This window comes from Myotis yumanensis, unplaced genomic scaffold, assembly GCF_028538775.1.
Source record: "Myotis yumanensis isolate MYYU_CA2020_CCGP unplaced genomic scaffold, mMyoYum1.0.hap1 SCAF_1, whole genome shotgun sequence".
In the NCBI taxonomy this organism is placed as follows: Eukaryota; Metazoa; Chordata; class Mammalia; order Chiroptera; family Vespertilionidae; genus Myotis; species Myotis yumanensis.
Window position 1 is genome coordinate 170,424,171 of NW_027223752.1, and position 18,875 is coordinate 170,443,045.

At 40.6% G+C, this 18,875-nt stretch overlaps 1 protein-coding gene across 1 annotated transcript in view; it reads right to left on the minus strand.

The window, feature by feature from the left end:
• The window catches only part of BANK1 (B cell scaffold protein with ankyrin repeats 1), a 330,602-nt gene extending 316,064 nt beyond the window's left edge, over positions 1-14,538 (minus strand). Inside the window, exon 1 of the mRNA XM_070392081.1 lies at positions 14,368-14,538. Within this exon, the coding sequence (XP_070248182.1) occupies positions 14,368-14,440 (73 nt within the window). The 5' untranslated portion in view covers positions 14,441-14,538. The remainder of the gene's footprint in view (positions 1-14,367) is intronic.
• Between the last annotated feature and the right edge of the window lie 4,337 nt (positions 14,539-18,875).

The following is an 18,875-nucleotide window of genomic DNA, read 5'->3' on the forward strand; positions in this document are numbered from 1 at the left end:
CTGACCACCAGGGGGCAGACGCTCACTGAAGGCGCTGCCCCCTGGTGGTCAGTGTGGTCCCACAGGAGGAACTCCACTCAGCCACAAGCCAGGCTGAAGGCTGCGAGTATAGCCACACATAGCGAGAGCCTCTCCCGCCTCCTTGGCAGCACTAAGGATGTCCAACTGTGGCTGCAGTTGGACATCCCCCAAGGACTCCTGGGCTGCCAGAGGGATGTCTGACTGCCAGCGTAGGCCTGACCCCCCAGAGATCAGGCCTAAGCTGGGAGGTGGACATCCCCCAAGGAGTCCTGGCCTGCGAGAGAGTGCAGGCCGGGTTGAGGGACCCTCATGAGTGCACGAATTTTTGTGCACCAGGCCTCTAGTAATATATAATGTAGGCTAAGTCTCCTTCAAGAACAAAGGAATAAAAATTAACCACATTTTTTATTTTTTAAAACATGTCTTAACAGAATTAAATTCTGAAAATGAAGAAAATATCTTTTACTCATTAACTATTAAAATACAATTCTCATGAATAGTTCCATGTCATTTGTTTTCATGGCAGATCACAGGTTTCATCACACTCAATTTATAGTGAATACCCAAAGAAACATAAAGCAGAGATATCATAGCATTTAGTTCAGTGATGAGAAAAATTAAACAAGAGACTAGAAGAACTTTTATGAGGCTCTCAATCCTGAGATGTGTATGTTAAACTTCTAAATATAGAAGTTTAGAGAATGTGCCATGTAAACACATTCCTTCTAATAAGAAAAAAAAAGTTGAATGCTAGTTCTGGCTGCAAGTAATAATATTTGCTATTTGCTAAATACCTGCTATGAATGCTCCAGGCACTTTACACACAGAATTACATCTAATTACTATTATGTTCATCTAAAATATTTCAGATATTTAAAAAATCAGATCTTAGAAAAGTACTCTGCTCAATTTCACACAAGTGACAGATTCCATATCTGAGTCAATATACATAAATGCATATATCAGTATACATACTCAACTCACAAATGCAAGCACAACTTGGAGTTTCAGATACTTTTAAAAAAACATTTGTCAATGTTAAATTGGGAAAGAAATGTATAGGAAAACAGGTAAGTGATTAGGAGATTGGTTTGGTCTGTAATACAAGTATAAATCTTGCTATATTTTAAATTGCAATGCTCTATGTAAGATAGATCCAAAGGTCTATCTTAAATTCCTTTTAAGACAGCATTACATGTTTTGTTTTAACATCTCATACAGTTTAATACTAATAGAAAATTAGTATTTTCCCTTCCCATAATTTCAATGCAGAGGTCACATTTTCCAATTGACGACTCAATGAACCAATTCTGTAATGAAATCTTACATAGAAAGACCTTTTAAATATAGAAAGCAATATATTGTTACATTTGCTCACAGAACTACATCAGAGTGGTAAGTTTCCAACTTTGTTATTTGATTTAAATAAACCAAGATGCTATATATTTCTTTTAAACCTAGGACCTTTTATGCATAGAATTTTCTTCCAAATTAATCCAATGGAAGATTGAATAGCATTTAATGTTGATTCTCCCCAAATCAGTACAGAAATATAATGCAATTCCAATGCCATAAAGGGCATCTATTTTGGTTGGTGCAGAGTCCACAACCAGTAGATGGCTCATGAGCTAGTATTCTTGTGATCTGGACACCAGTGTGTTCCAGCTGCCAACAGCTGGTTCAGTGCCTTCCTGATTTCCTCTATTCTTTATGGTGATAACCAATATCCCCCCAGGGGGCCAGTCAGGAAGATTCTTCCTGGTGGCCCAGCCTAGATGTTACTCCCAAGACACATAAATTATGTAACAACTAATTCTCTACATTAAAGTTCTTTTCTGCTTCAAACTGCTAGATTGCTTTCTACTAAATGCCTCTAAACAATGTATTATACAACATTCCAATTGTTCCAAGAACAGCAAGAGAAGTAGGTAAAATAATGTAAAATGCAAGTAGAAGAATGAAAGAATAAATATCTACTAATAGCCAAGAAAACTGTGGTAAAGAAGGTTTCTCAGGAGAACTTTCCTTAGCGGATATTGGCTTAGGAACAAACAAAAACATCGATAGAAGAGAATAGAGAATTCACAGTGTAAATTCCAGGATATATGAAAGTCTGCTATATGGAAATGATGGTATTTCTATTCAATAGAAAGAGCAGGGTTCATTTAATAAATGTTGATACTCAATTAACTGCTCTTATTTTAAAAAATTCAATTGGATTTTAGCCTCATGCTATACACAAAAATACATTCCAGGCACACTGTAAAGAATTTAAATGTTAGAAAAATGTGTAAAAAACTATATTGGCATGTAGAGGTTAGTAAGACTCCTTAGGTCAAGACAGGAACAGGAACTATGAAAGAAAAGTTAAGAATATTGAACCAAGGAACATTATATACAAGGCAACAAATGCCATAATCAAATCATTTAACAAAGATTATTTTAAAAAATGTTTGTGATGTATAAGATAAAGTTTAAATCTTCATTATGTAAAGCAATCTTAAAAATTATTAAGACCAAAGGCACAATAGCAATATGAATAAATGATATAAAAATGCTAATTAAATTTTAATTAATATTTCATATTTTTAGTGAAATATCACTATGAAAGTACATTGGATAGTGTGCATGAGTGGACAGGGTTCTATCTAACCTGCTGGAGGAATTAGGAATTATGTTGGTATTTATGAGAATTATCTGGTAATATATATTAACAAATAGTTCATGAGAGAGAAATCAAATCTTTAATGGATTTCATTGGAAGTTTTTCTGAAAGTTTAAAGCAGTATTATCCAAGAAATATAAAGCAAATCACAAAAGCAAGCCACATATGCAATTTTAAATTTTTAACAGCTACATTAAAACAAATAAAAATAGATACAATTAATTTTAATGTTTTATTTAATCCAATAAATTCAATGTGTTTTAACATGTAACCAATATAAAATTACTGAAAGATTTTATATTCTAATAGAGGCCCAGTACACAAAATTTGTGCACGGGGTGGGGGTGGGGTTCCCTCAGCCTGGCCTGCACCCTCTTTAATCCGGGACCCCTCAGGGGATGTCCGACTGTGGGTTTAGGCCTGAGGATCGGGCCTAAACCGGCAGTCGGACATCCCTCTCACAATCCAGGACTGCTGGCTCCTAACTGGTCACTTGCCTGCTTGCCTGATCACTCCTACTAGCCCCTCTGCCTGCCAGCCTGGCCACCCCCAACTGCCCTTCCCCACCAAACTGGTCGCCCCCAACTGCTCCCCGCCACTGGCCTAGTCGCCCCTAACTGCCATCCCGCCAGCATGGTTGCCCCTTACTGACACCCCTGCCCCCCTGTGCCGGCCTTGTTACCCTTAACTGCACCCCCCTGCTGACCTGGTCGCCCCCAACTGCTCCCTCACCAACCTGGTCACCCCCAACTACCCCCCCCCCCCGCGCTGGCCTGGTCGCCCCTTAACTGCCACCCCCCGCCAGCATGGTGGCCCCTTACTGCTGCCTCTTCTGGCCTGATCGCCCCCAACAGTCCCCCTATGCCAGCCTGGTCACCCCTTACTGCCCCCCTTGCAGGCCTGGTCACCCACAACTCCCCCCACCCTCCAGCCTGGTCACCCCCAACTGCCCCACTGCCAGCCTGGTCACCCCTCACTGCCCCCTCTGCCAGCCTGGTCGCCCTTAACTGCACTCTCCTGCTGACCTGGTCACCTCCAACTGCCCCCTCCTGCCAGCCCAGTTGCCCCTCACGGCCCCCTGCTGGCCTGGTCGCCCTCAACTTCCCCCCCTGCTGGCCTGGTCGCCCCTCACTGCTCCCCTCAGCTGGCCTGGTCACCCCTCACTAACCCCTCTGCTGGCCTGGTCACCCCACACAGCCTGCTACTCAGTCGTTTGGTCATCCCTCATTAACCCCCTACCAGCCTGGTCACCCCATGCAGCCTGGTGTTCAGTCGTTTGGTTGTCCTTCACTAACCCCCCTGCCTGCCTTGTCACCCCACTCAGCCTGTTCGGTCATTCGTTCAGGTGTCCATTCAGTTGCAATGGCCCCTGGCTCTTTATATATATATAAATTTTTTATGCTAAGTCTTGCAAAACGGTATATGGTTTACACTTGAGGCACATTTCAATTTGAGCCAACTATATTTCAATTGCTCATGAGCCACAAATCTAGTGGATACAGTGTTGGTAGCACAGTATGCTATTTTTGGCCCATCAGTTAGTAGAGAGTATATAAGCTTTCAGTAATCTAACATCACAGAAAAAATATGCATTCTACACACTTGTTAGAGAATACAATTTTGAGCTCACTATCATTGTCATCAGAAATCCATATGAACAAGAATTGTCAAAATTTATAATGTGACCAACCTGCTTGAATGTGTTTTTATTAAGCAACAGTCAGTGTCTTAGATCCATGGACTTACTTAGGGTTGGAGTTTACCAAGTGGGTATGACAGAGAAAGAGACAGGATGGGAGTCAAGGCATATGCAAAGATGTGATTAAAATAACGATGTATGGATTCCAATTTGGATAAAATTAAAAAGTAAAGGTAAGGAATTATTCAGCATTGAAACAAAATTTTCATAAAAAGAAATACATTCTTTTCCACTGATATTCATGCTGAGTGGGAGAGCAAGTGTGAGGGAAGGAAGGCAAAAGAAGAAGGAGAAAAAAGAAAGAGAAGGAAGGAAGCAAGGACAAGGAGGCACTCCAGAAATATGGAATAAAAGAAGGAAAGAAGAAAGGGGGGGGGGGGGGGGGGAATGAGACAGAATACTTAAACACGTGAGAAAATATGTTTCAAATGGAATTTATGGAACATGAACTCTAAAGCTTTTCATAGGAAAAAAACCCCTCTTGTGTGATGTCATGAGCTTTTGAGTATAATTGCCATAGTAACACTGACCTTAAAACAAAAATAACAATAAAATCCTTTCCTTGATGCCATATCTCCTCCAGCTACTATTATCTTTCTACACTCTGGCTGCCATGCTTTCAAAAGCAGTCTACATGGTGACCATATTCTCACCTATCTCCACCCTTCAACTCATGCCAATTTGGCTCTCACCCCCTTTGCTAAAGCTACTTACTTCTCTCCCTAAGGTCATCTGTAAGTCCCATAATGCCAAATAAACCGGCTAAATTTCAGTCCTCAATTTAATGGAACTACTCAAAGAATTTGGGCTAGTTCACCACTCTTGCCTTCCAAAAACATTTTGTTTTTGAAGTGTTGCCATTATACTTTTGTTTTCCTTCTTTTCTTTTTAGCCTTTCTCAATCATATTGGGCCAACACCTCCTTTTCTACCAACATGCAAATATTTGTTTCCCACAGGTCTTTATCCTAGGTCATCTTTTCTTTCTACTCTAAACTCTTTCCTATGTTATCTTATTTACTGGTACAGTTTTAAGTATTATATATTTCCTAATTTTACATCTCCAGTTTGAGCTGCCTTCCTGAGCTCTAGATCATAATGTCAAATTGTATACTTGACATCACTACTTGACTCTTTCTTAAGTACCTCAAATATAACATATCCCAAATTGAAATATGGATGTTCTTCCTCTCATGCCCTAACTCTTCCCACTTCAATCTTTTCCATTGGAATAAATGACAACTTCATGATCCTCCCATTTTTCCATGTCACAAAGCTAGGATAAATTCTTCACATTTCTTTCTCTCTCGGAATCCATATCTGCTATATCACAAAAGGTGTGTAATCTTTCTTCATAAATCTGTTCACTGCATTTTATTGTTTGGTAACTCCTAAGTGTTCAAGAACTTCCATTGTTGACCTCTTCTAATCATTGTACCAACAGCAGCTCAAGTGATCTTCTAAAAACCAAAATCTAATTAATTCATGCCTGCCTCTGTTTTAAAACTCTTCAATAGCTACTCATTATGCTTTGGGGTTTTTTATACAGATTTATGCAATTCAGTTTCGGTTTACTTTCCCAGCTTCTTCTGCAACTCTCCCCCTTGTTCATTATAACACTGTGAATACATAATACTTGTCGAATCTTGAAAAAATTTATCATTTTGAGTTTTGAGTCTTATTCCTTCACTTACATCATCATACTTAATTTATCACACTCAAACTTCATTAATTTGTGCCTATCTCTCCAGTTCAGCAAGAGCACACTGAATTCTGATATTGTTTTTCAAGGTGATCATTAACCCTATTATTAACCTATCATTTGTTACTTAATAAAGACACTAAACCTATACATTCTACCATGTTACTAAAAATATGTTGGTCAAAGACAAATCTCTGAAGTACAATACTCATTACTTCACACTGATATTAATCTACTGATACCATGTATAAGTTTTCATAATTCCCTATCAGTGAAGCTATTTTTCTTCATATGCCAGGGGGATTGAGATAATAGCTAGTACATTATGCTACTTTTATTAAGTAAATGTCATCAACATTCCTTTATTTTGCCTCAATAGAATACATTTTTTAAAAATGACAGAAACAGTATGCTATAAATTTTTCAGATAAGTAAAAATATCCTATTAACAAAACATGAATGACACTTGTTATCACTTTATAACATCATTTGATAACCACATAATTCAAAAATCTAAACTTTTTAACAGAGATTAAATCTTACAATATAAACTTATGAGTGAATTATTTTTTCACCAACTCTACAAACTTCAAGTTTAGAGACATGGGCTTTCTTCAAATTTTAGTAATATAGACCACTAGACTTTCTCATGAGGCACCCTATTTTCAGTGAATAAAAGAAATAGAATTAACTCTCAGATTGCTTACCTTTCAATGGAAGATGCATAAGGGACATCATTTTTTTTGTTTGTTTTGCAATTCTTTTATTTAAAGGTTTTGTCAAGAAACAGGGACATCATTTTAACAAAAGAGAAGCTTATGGAAACAGATGTAGCAGTATTTGAGAAATAAAGGTACTTTAGCCTGAACTTTTGTTTCTTCCAAAAGTGAAATTCACTCAAAGTCCCTCATGTAAGAAGATAATTGTATTCCCACAGGCAACTTGTCATGGACAGACAAGATCACAACAAGTGCAGCTGGGCCTTATTTGGCCTAGAAGTAGAAAGTCAGAAACTAAGTCTATTCCCCTTGTCTTTCATTTCTCCTCAATTCTTTAATCTCATCTTCTGTTATTTTCCATCTGGCACATGAGTCAACCTGACTGTCATCCTCTATTGTATATCATCAAACACTGACCTTCCACTGACAGGCCTCACTATCTCTTATTTGAAAGGAAAGAAGGGCTTTGGTGAGTCCAGCAAATCTGCAAAAACCAGACAACACGCACCCTTGGCCATGTATCAGTCAATTGGCTGGCTGCCTGTCTTTGAATCAAGTGCCTATGCTAGGCTCAAGCGACTGTTTCTGAGAATCTGGGTGATACATGGTTCTACCCATTTTACATGAGTATCAATGGATAGAACATGATAAAGGAAGGGCCTTTGGTCTACCAAAAAGTTTCTGGAGTAGAGAAAGTTCTAAACTTTTATTGAAAAATAATGAGAGAATTAAGGAAATTATCTCATTAATTAAAATCAAAGTAGAATTTTGCCTCAATTTTATCTCATTCAGTTTCCCAGTAGTGACCCTATAGTTCACGAATTGTACTAAAAGTGCAGCTTAAGTACAGCTGAGATTTAAAAAAAAAAACCATATCAGTCTATTAAGTCTAAATAAAATGTGATTGACCAATGTAGAAAATGTGTATACTCTAAGGATTTTTCATACAGTCACAAGAAATACTTTACAATTTGTCGTTCCAGTGGCATGATTTTATAGAATCATGCCACTTTCATATAGATGTTTCCCCACATCTTTGTGAAGTGGGTGTTCCTCCATCTTCCACCCCACCCCTCCAAAAGAAACATGGTGACTTAAAAGTTACAGCATTAACAGTTTAGAAAAGTTTTTGTAGGAAATGAAAGAACACAAGGAATTATTCAATATCTTCATATGATTATACTGAACAATATAACATTTTGTCCAAAGTAGGTGCTAATCTTCTGATGCTCTCACTTATCAAGGTAATGTGAAATCCATGTGAGTTCAACATAGAAACACAATAATTAATATAAAAGGAGGCCAAAATTTCAAGTGGTCCTGACACTATGTTATTCTTCTGAAAGTTAAACATGATGTTATGGATAGATTGAAACAAAAAGGAACGAGAATATTGACCCTTATCGAAGAATGACGGTTAGTTTTTAGCACGGATCATGACTTAAAAAATGAGGAATATAGTAAGTGGAGTTCCAAGTCAGGAACTGTTCTTGTACTTTTTAGTATGTCTTATCAAATAGAACACAGAAAACATAAAGCAATGGGAATTACTAATACGGAAAAATGGCACAGAAGCTGAAAAGAAAGGAAAATGTGACACATAGTATAACAAAACATAACTTATTTTAATGAACTGCTTTCTTTCTTATAAAGGAAATCTTATAAAAGACCACAAGGCATTGATGAATTACTTCTCATAACTACAAAGGGAAGTGATATTTCTCGATTATTGCAATGCTGAGCACTTGGAAGCAACAAAGAAATTTTGGTCCAGTGGTAAATGTCTAAAAAGCTCATTATTTTTATCTGAGTGAAAACTAAATACCAGAGGGATATAATTCCATACAATATCCTATCTAATAATAGCCAAACATGGTAATTAACTGTACCTCCAACACACTTCCCATTGGGTAATCAGGGTGATATGCAAATTAACTGCCAACCAAGATGGCGGCCAACAGCCAGGCAGCTGGAGCGAACAAGAGGCTTGCTTGCTCCAGTGATGGAGGAAGCCAAGGTTCCCCGCCTGCCGCCGCTGGCCTCTGAGCTGCAGTATAAGAAACAATGTTACAAATATAGAAGCTTAACAATCCCCATGCTTTCAGGTGGCTGGCCGAGCTGGAGTTGCAACAGTGTTTCAATTATAGAAGCCAAACAAACCAGATACCTGCTTTCAGCAGCCGAGGTCTCAGAGCTGGAGCTGAGCCTCAGAGCTAAAGCTGGCTCTCAGCTCCAGTGACAGCCATAGAAGGTAAATAAATCCCAGAATAAAAGAAAAAAAAAAGGAGAGGTTGGGAGCTTCAGTCACCCGCCAGCCTGAAAACAGCCCTCAGCCCCTCACCCAGACTGGCCAGGCACCCCAGTGGGGACCCCCACCCTGAAGGGGGTGTGACCAGTTGCAAACAGCCATCATTCCCTCATCCAGGCTGGCCAGGCACCCAAGCGGGACCCCCACCCTGATCTGGGACACCCTTCAGGACAAACCAGCCGGCCCCCACCCATGCACCAGGCCTCTATCCTATATAGTAAAAGGGTAATATGCCTCCCAGCACCGGGATCAGCGGAGCTGCGAGGCCTCCTGGCACTGGAATCAGCAGAGCCGTGAGGCCTCCTGGCACCGGGATCAGTGGAGCTGTGAGGCCTCGCAGCACCAGGATCAGTGGAGCCTCCCAGCACCGGGATCAGCGGAGCAGCGAGGCCTCGCAGCACTGGGATCAGCGGAGCAGTGAGGTCTCCCAGCACTGGGATCAGCGGAGCCTCAAGGCCTCCTGGCCCCTGGAGCAGCATGACAGGGGGCAGCGCCCAAACCCCCTGATCACCCTGCGGCTCTGTGTGTGACAGGGGGCAGGGCCACAACCTCCCTATCCGCCCTGCTCTGTTCGTGACAGGGGAAGGCGCCCCAATCCCGATTGGCCCTGCTCTGTGTGTGACAGGGTATGGATCCCCAACCCCCCTAATGGGCCCTGCTCTGTGCGTGACAGGGGGGAGCTCCCCAACCCCCTGATCGGCCCTGCTCTGTGGGTGACAGGGTATGGAGCCCCAACCCCCCTGATGGGCCCTGCTCTGTGCGTGACAGGGGGCAGAGCCCCAACCCCCTGATCGGCTGGCTCTGTATGTGACAGGGGTGGCGCCACAGCCCCCTGATTCGCCCTGCTCTGTGCATGACAGGGGGTGGTGCCGCAACCTCCCCATCGACCCTGCCTTGAGTGTGACAGGGGGCAGTGCCCCAACCCCCCAATCGGCCCTACCTTGAGCGTGACTGGGGGTGGCATTGCAACCTCCCAATCTGCCCTGCTCTGTGCATGAGAGGGGGCGGCGCCCCAACTCCCCAATCGGCCCTGTTCTGAGCCTTACCAGGGGCTGCGGGGCAGGCACTTAGGAATTGGGCCTGCCCTTTGCCACCCAGGAGCAGGCCTAAGCCAGCAGGTCGTTATCTCCCAAGGGATCCCAGACTGTGAGAGGGCACAAGTGGGGCTGAGGGACACCGCCCCCCCCCCACCACCAGTGCACAAATTTTTGTGCACTGGGCCTCTAGTCTATACTAATAAAAGGGTAATATGCTAATTAGACTAGATAGACTGGACATCTTTCGGATGTCCTTCTGGACATCCTTCCAGACAAAGCCATGGTGATGGGGTCTGAGACAGAGGCAGTTAGGGGCGATCAGGCAGGCAGTAAGAATGGTTCAGGGTGATCAGGCTGGCAGGGGGAGCGGTTAGGGGTGATCAGGCAAGCAGGCAGAGGCGGTTAGGGGTGATCAGGCAGGTAGGCAGAGGTGGTTAGGAGCGATCAGGCAGGCAGGCAGAGGGGTTAGGGGTGGTTAGGCAAGCAGGCAGAGTGGTTAGGGGTGATCAGGCAGGCAAGCAGGTGAGCAGTTAGGAGCCAGTGGTCACAGATTGAGAGAGGGATTCGGGATTGGAGAGGTTGCAGGCTAGGCTGAGGGTCTCCCCACCACCCCTCCGTGCATGAATTTTGTGCACCAGGCCTCTAGTATGACATATTCACCACCTGGATTAATTCAATGTCTGCTATAAAACTTAGCTACTACTCTTTATATTTAAAACAGAAATGAATTACAAGACCATATAACAACTTATTTATAAATAATAATTTCTGGAAAGTCTGCCCTTCCTATTCTTAATTTATAGCTATCTTTATATATTTTAGAATATATAAAGCAATAAAATCGCAACTGTAACTTAGATAATTTTTAAATCTGGATTTAGATTCGGCAGGAGTATTCTTTATTTCACATTACAATTTTCTTTTTAACTCAGCAGTAATATTTTGGTAAAATAGATTATCCATCTTCTTATAATTTGATGAGGTATCTCACAATTTTCTGTTTAATGTTTTTTACACACACACACACACACACACACACACACCCATATATTTTAATCGGGTCATAACTGGTGCTCCATGGTTGGGAAAATAAAACATGGTCTCATTCTGTCCTATTAAATTTCTATTTTATTTTTTCCTGTACCTGTCCTAGTCTAATATCATTTTAATCAACCTATCCTTAGTTCTTCTCATTGTGAATTCTTTTTTTTTTATCATCTTCTCAGTACTATTAACTGCAATATTTCCCCAAGGATATGGCAGTGTCTTTCTACAGGAAACCATACTTCCTCATTGTCTTTTTATGCAGGAGCTTGATGACTTCATTCATTTAAGGTTTCCCCTAAGGCAACATTATCAGTTTCTTAATAGGAACTCTATATTTTATATGTAAATGTGACACTATTGACCAATGGCCTACAAATTCAAATAATAGCTAACACGTATTAAGCAATTACTACTTGCTATGGCTCCCCTGGAAAGCACTTCCCATGCATATTTCTCTTTTAATTCTCAAGACCACTCTTTCAAATAAAAGTTATTGTTCTCCCTGCTTTTGCTTTTTGGATGGACAAACTGAGATAATGATTTAGTTATTGATCCAAGATCATAGAGTAGATAAGCAATGAAGCTAGACGGGATGTGAGGCAATCTGAGTCCAGAGGCTTCATAAGTGTGCATGAACACCTGCAGCATGTGTTCAGATAGATGCAGCAGAAATGTCCCTCTGCCACTTGAGACTTGCTGTCCCAAGTACAACCCAAATATGCTGCTGTTTAGCCTAACATAAACAATTGGATATTATGGAATTATTTCATATTATAGTGAAAATGCCCTAAGAAAAAGCACCTTTTTAAAATCTCAACAACATTAATCTTATCAGAACCTCTCCAGCTGATCTGAAGAAAGCAAGCTTTACCAGCCACCAGAGAAGAATCAGAATCAGAGTGTCTCTGTAAGAGACAGCTGGGTTGTTGGCCATATTGGAAGTATGTAGTCAGAGTAAAAAGCTTAAAATCTTCAAGAACTTCAAGACATAGGAGAGAGACCCAGACAGAACATGATCCTTACAAGCTATGTATATGCATGTAGCACAGACAGGAGAGATGCTTTCTGTTTTTAAGCTAATGATATACTTAACTCGCTTCATAAGAGACATCAAATAATTTTAATAAAAATACAAAAACTGTAGTGTGGGGAATAATTTGTGCTTTAATAAATAAACTGTTTATTGAAGGTAGCAGTTAAAATTAAATTTTAAAATCCTAGTTTTAGAATAAAGCAAAGGAACAAAAGGAATCAATTTCTACCCACTGTGAATCGTTTTTACATTGTTTTAGTACTGGGTACCACAAAGGGACAAGTTGGATATTCATAGATATCTCTGAAGGCAGCATACATAGATGTCACTACAAATACACCATACACCTAATGCTAAATTATCTTTATAGGCCTAAAAACCTGTTTACCATTTTAGATTGTATTTATTATGTTACCTTTGTATTACTACACAACTCTTATGGGGGGATAGAAGATTGTTGGTGAAGTGAAGCATGGATGATATTCAAATAATTATTAATTAGGGTAGAAGGGGCAAATCACTCCTTGGATCTCAGTTTTCTCTTCTCTAAAATGAAGCAGTTGCACTGATCCCTAAGTTAAAGTCTGCCACGCTGTGGAGATGCCTAAAGCAGAAAGAGAGGTCACACAAATGACATCTCCACTCAATAAAAGGATTAATCCAAACTAGTTCTCTGGGAACACTAGTCATATCTAGGAATGGGCCTGGGCTAATATCAACAGACAGCTCACTATATAAAAAATTTCATTACTTTGGTCAAATAAGGAGGTAAATAAAGAAAATAATAAGTACCATATTAGGAAGGACCAAATGAGATGGGAGGGGGATGGAAGGAACAGAATAATCAGAATGAGAGAGAGGTTGGTTGACATCACTCTAGCATTATTCATAATAGCAAGTGCCTCAAAATACTACTTGAGTATCAAGTAAAATGAAAGTCACTTTCTGGCTGTTCTGCTCAATCTAGATTTAAAACAAATTGCAGTCCCTTTCATTTAACTAAATTGCTAACTGAAATTACAAAACAGCTCACCTGCTCTAGGTTCAAAAGACATGGCTGGTTACTCACAAGTGTAGCAAAGGGTCCATCAGAGCCACCGTTTCCAACATTGCCAATGTTAAATATTTAAAATTTAACATATTGAGATATCGTGGGCCCCCACTCCCTTCTTGTCATTTTCCATTGTCACAAATATACTTCCCATTTAAACTGAAAATCGGCTTTTTAGATTTTATATATTAAAACATACACTAGCCAAGAGAAGCACCTGGAGCCAAAACGACATTACCTGAAAAAATGCTAGTAAGCTATGAGAAATTCTATTCAGCAAATTCATAAAATTGCACTCCGATTTTCTTGTTGCCTTTCTCACGGTGAACATCTCCAGTAATCATAATACCCAAGTGAAGGCTTTATTTTTTTAAAAAAAGTCAAACTGAACACTTTTTATATGATACTATAAAGTTCACAAATGCATTTGAAATACTTCAAAAAGAACTGCCTACAAATGCCTTAATGTCAGTTTGACCTGTAAATCCATTTAGGTATTCAAACAAGTTGACCGTTTTTTCCTTTGAACAAGTTAGCAAAATCTGTGGAGAGAGGTGGTCCTGCATTAGCCGGAGAAGCAGGTCGCCTTCCATCCTAGCAATTTCCCGGGATGGGTTTTGAAGAGCTGAAAAGCGGGCAAGGAAATGGGAGGGGGGCGCCACTGACAGAGGATGCCACACACCTTTAGGAGGTTTTGCTGTAACATGTGGACAGAACTTTTAGGATCACGCATCACTTTAAAACACCCGCAAATCTTTAAAACACGCCCCAAGGTGGTTTTAGCAACTAGAGGACTCTGTCCTGATGCTCTGGAAAGTTCCAGCTCCCTGCAAGTTGGAGACACAGGCGCTGGGAACCTGGCCAGAACACAGATTGCACTCCCACCTGGTGGCGTCCACATCCTCCACCCTCCCCCCGCCCCCCGCCCCCCGCCAAGAACTGGGCGGCCGGAGGGACTGGCAGGCAGCGCTGGGAAGTGGGCAGCGCTGGTCCCCAGGTGGACCGCATGGCCTGCAGTCTCAGCCGCCGAGCCCGGTCCCTCGCGGGCCGCCTCCCCGTCAGCTGCCCCGAGGTGCGCCCACCCACCTGGAGGCGCTGGGCCGCTGGGCGGCTGCTCCCAGCGGCTCCCGCTCGCCCTGCCGGGCGCTGCAGGCAGCATCGCGGTGGGTGCTGGAGCCCAGGCGCCTGCAGAGAGGTGCCTCCCAGCCCCGGAGTCGCTGGACTTGAGGTTCTTCGCGGGCTGATGGGCTCTGGGCTTCTTCCCTCCGCAGCCCGCAGCCGCACCCGCCGCAGGCAGCAGGGGCCAAGGTCTGGGGTTACACAGGCCTCAGGGTCGGGTTGGGCTCAGCTCTGCAGGGCGCCCGAAGGAAGTGAAACTGCCCAGGGGCTTGCTCTTGTGTCCTTGTAGGCTGGTTTAGTTTTAACGCTCTCTGGTCCTGTTCTCCTCGCACCTTTTCCCCCAGGATATCTTTAAGCTGTGTTACCTGTCACTGTAGCTCTTCTTGTCCCATTCTAGGTCTCCCACCGTACCCCCACGTCGGGCAGACATAGGGATAGCAGAAATAGATATGTGCTGGGAAATGGGCGGTAAAGGAGATCTACAGGCATGGATCTAAAAATTAAGATGTAAATGAAGGAAGTATTTAAAAATATATGTATTTCATTTTGCGCAGACTATCTAGGTTAGATTGATAAAGTGTAAAGGGCCCAAATTAGACAAGGATCTAAGTAGATACTCTAAACCAGAGTGCTCTCTGTTGCTTTGTTTGCTTTAAAGGCTGAGAAGACTCACAGTTGCCCCAGATTCTTAAAATAAATTTCCCTCTTCTTTCAAAGATCTCTAAATTATCTTATAAAGAAAAAAAAAAGTTGAAGATTTGGTAATAGTCTGTGGTTTAAATGCCCACATTTAACCTGAAAGGAAAAGTAACCTGAAAGGAAGGCTTGTGCAGCAACTATTTATCTCACAGTCTTTTTTAGGCATACCATGAATACCAAGTATCAAAATGTTAAATATTTCTCACATTACTGGAATTGTTTTATACTTATAACACAATGAGGAAAACTTGGAGAAGTATGTAAAATGTCAACAAATTCTATAAACTATTATAGACATAAAATTGTTTTCCAAAACTTCCTCTAAACTCATAATTAATTTTAAGTTGATCGCTGTATTTGAAATAATGAAGAAATTTTATCTAATTTCAGAAATAATATATTGACAAGTTTATTGTCTTCTGTGAATGCCTGTTTACTAAGAGCCCTCAGTATAATAAAGTAAACTCTCAGTCCATATAAACTCTTGGTGAATATTTTCAGAAATTCAATTGTTAGGAAAGCATTAACTCTTCTTAAACCAACCCACTGGAGAAACAATGTCTTAATGGATGCATTTGCTAATATATAAATATATATATATATATATATATATATATATATATATATATATATTCTTCACAAAGGATACTTTGATACTTTGACCAAGATTTTGAGGAGGAAGGAAGACATATAAACACTCCAGCTTAGACTTCCCAAGTAAGCATCCAAGTCTTCAAAGGCATCCTAGTTACTCCTGTGGGAACACATAATGCTCACTTCATCCATGTAAGCAAAACAACAGTTGATAAGGATAGTCTTCAGATAGTAAATTGTATCTGAAACACATATGGAGCAGTCTTCCTGTATGAAGAGCCCTGGACTGGGACTCAGAAGGCCAATGTTGCCATGACGACTCTCCATCTTTCTATCTAGGCAACTGGTGTAATTAATATTTCTATAATCTCAGCTAAGTGAGGAAATTAGAATAATTATAGTCATCTTTGCCAGCTATATAACTTTATGATCCTGTTTCCTATAATACACACAGAAAAAATAAGATTTACATTAGATAGGAAAGTTAAGTATAGCTCCAGATGCTCACTTTCACTATTTACATCAATATGATACTAGTAAATGAAAAAAGCAAAGCAAAAATGTGTATAAAATTATGGGTTGGTTTTTTAAAAACTATTTTATTTAATAAAGGTATGTGTTAGAAAATCTTTTAAAATCTTCCACTAAAGTTCAAAAATTATTCTAACTATATATTTGTTTCGGGTACTGAATGAGAACACAGTTCTTGTTCACAAGTTATGAGGTAGTGTTTCAGCCCATGTACTTATTTATTCTTTTGTTTCATTAGTTGTTGCTATGAACAGCTACTCTGGTTTTGTTTGTTTGTTTTTAAGTGATCAATGTGCCAAGCACAATGTTTCACAATGTTCACGTCATTTTGTTTTCAAAATCATATGGTTTTAACCATAATTTACAAGTGCGGAATCTGGGTTTTAAACGTTTTAAGTGACAGAGCTGGAATACCATCCTCAGTTTAACTCCATAGCCTGTCCTCTTAACAATCCTTTGTTCCTTTCAAGGTCACATAAAGTCATTGCTAAAGATTTCATGGGCACCGCAGGCAATTTTATATCTATACACATATAAAAATTGCTTTCTTTTGTACCCACTTTCCCATAGCGTAATAATCTCACCAAAATGAACATTCATATTTTTTAAAATAAGCATGAATTGAACTCATAATTCATTACAATGGTGGTGGTATTTGAGGATATGTAGACACTGTTTTCACAAAGAAAGGAAAATGTGTGGAGATGACACACACACACAGATGTGGTGACTTAAGTCTTACATGTGTTGTAAGTTTTCCCATGCACGTATGAAAAGATATTTTTAAAATATTTTCACTCATTTTGGTTTTGTTTCTCAGTGTCAACATCATCTTTAGTCACAGTTGACTTTATTTTACCCCTGCTTTTTCCCTTAAGGAAAAGATACTGCCTGAAATTCTGAGTTATTTCCGGATTCTTGTTCTTAGGGAGGAGGCACTTCGTAATCCTCACTCTGAGATACTTTTCAGTCAGAAGGCCACCCGCAACCTGTAATTGCAGGCTTCTGTTATTACCTGTGTTATAGAAGGACAAAAAATGCTAGCCACCGTTGGTTTCTTGTTTCTCAACATACCAAACTCTTGGATCCATTGACTTCTTGCATATTTTTTCTAGCACCATGTTAATGACCTCAATATTATTTCCCACTTTGTGGAGATTATAAGAGCCCCACAGTGAGTCTGTGTTCCAGTAAGTGGATGGCTAAAGTTGCTCACTGTTGCCTTGTTGCCATAACTGATTCCTTGGGCCCTATGCATAGGTGGATTATTTTGCTAATGCTGTTGGTTTTATTTCTGCTTTTAAATTCTGTTCTTTCCTGAAGGATCAATGTATTATACAAGTGAAATCATATTTTGCTTTTTCCTGGCTATTTATTGTTGGAGAATTTTCCTCTTGAAAAACATGTCCAGATCTTTATTTATTTATTTTTTAATCTTTATTGTTTAAAGTATTACACGAGTCTCCTTTTTCCCCCCATTGAATTCTTCCCAGTCACTCCCATCCCCCAGCACATGCCCTCACCCCACTACTGTCTGTATCCATTGGTTATGCTCATATGCACGCATACAAGTCCTTTGGTTGATCTCTTACCTCCTCACCCCCTACCTTCCCTCATGGGTTGGACAGTCTGTTTGATGACATGTCCAAATCTTTAGATACTGGAATTATATTATTCTCACAGTGATTATGCTTTTTATTTGCTAGTTCAAAATTAGACCAAATACTGGAAAGTTCTGAAGGAAATTGCTAGCAATACTATTTTATTATTGTTACTGGGAGGCTTTCTTCATTTTCTCACCCTTCTCACATTTAACTGAATTTTTTAAATATTAATCTATGTAATGGGCCGTGTCAATATATCCACATCCTAATCCCCATAAGCTGTGTAAATACTACCTTGCAGTACCTGGAAGCTGGAATTGAGTTAAGGATGTTGAAATGGGAAGATTATTTTAGATTAACTGCTGGGGTCCGGCCCCAGGAGGCCAGGGGTTACCAAAGTTGTGGACAGAGTCGGTGAAGAATGATTTACACGGAGACAGCGTTTGTTCAGATGATCAGCATAGCTCTCTTTACTCTCCGTGGATCTTCCCTGTGCCTGGCTGAGGCCACAGAAAAAGATGCAGAGGCAAGCTGAGCCTTTATTTTATAGCCAGAGGTAAACAAGGTAGTTGTCACCATAGTTACAATGTTCTTGTGAGTTTCACTTGTTTTGGCAGCACTTGCTGCATCACCCTCAGCCCATTAGCTACCCAGATAAGATCTAGGGAGCTTCATAAGGTCAAGCCTAATTATGCTAAGAGGACTGTGCCCTCTAAGCTGGGACTTGTTTGTGACTTTGCCAACAGGTCAGTCCGAGGCTTAACCCTATAGCCGTGCCCCACAATTAACCAAGATGGCCAATGTGATCACCAGGGTACTTATAAGATGGAGACAGGAAAGTCAGAGAAGAGAGGTGATGAGGAAGCAGAGATTATGGAGTAATGCGCTTTGAATGTTAAGAAAGGGCTACAATCCAAGGAGGCTTCTAGAAGCTGGAGAGGCAAAGAATAGATTCCCCTGCAGAGCCTCCTGAGAGAACCAGCCCTGCTGAAACATTGACTTTTAGCCTAGTGAGACTGATTTTTATCTTCTCACTTCCAGAACTGT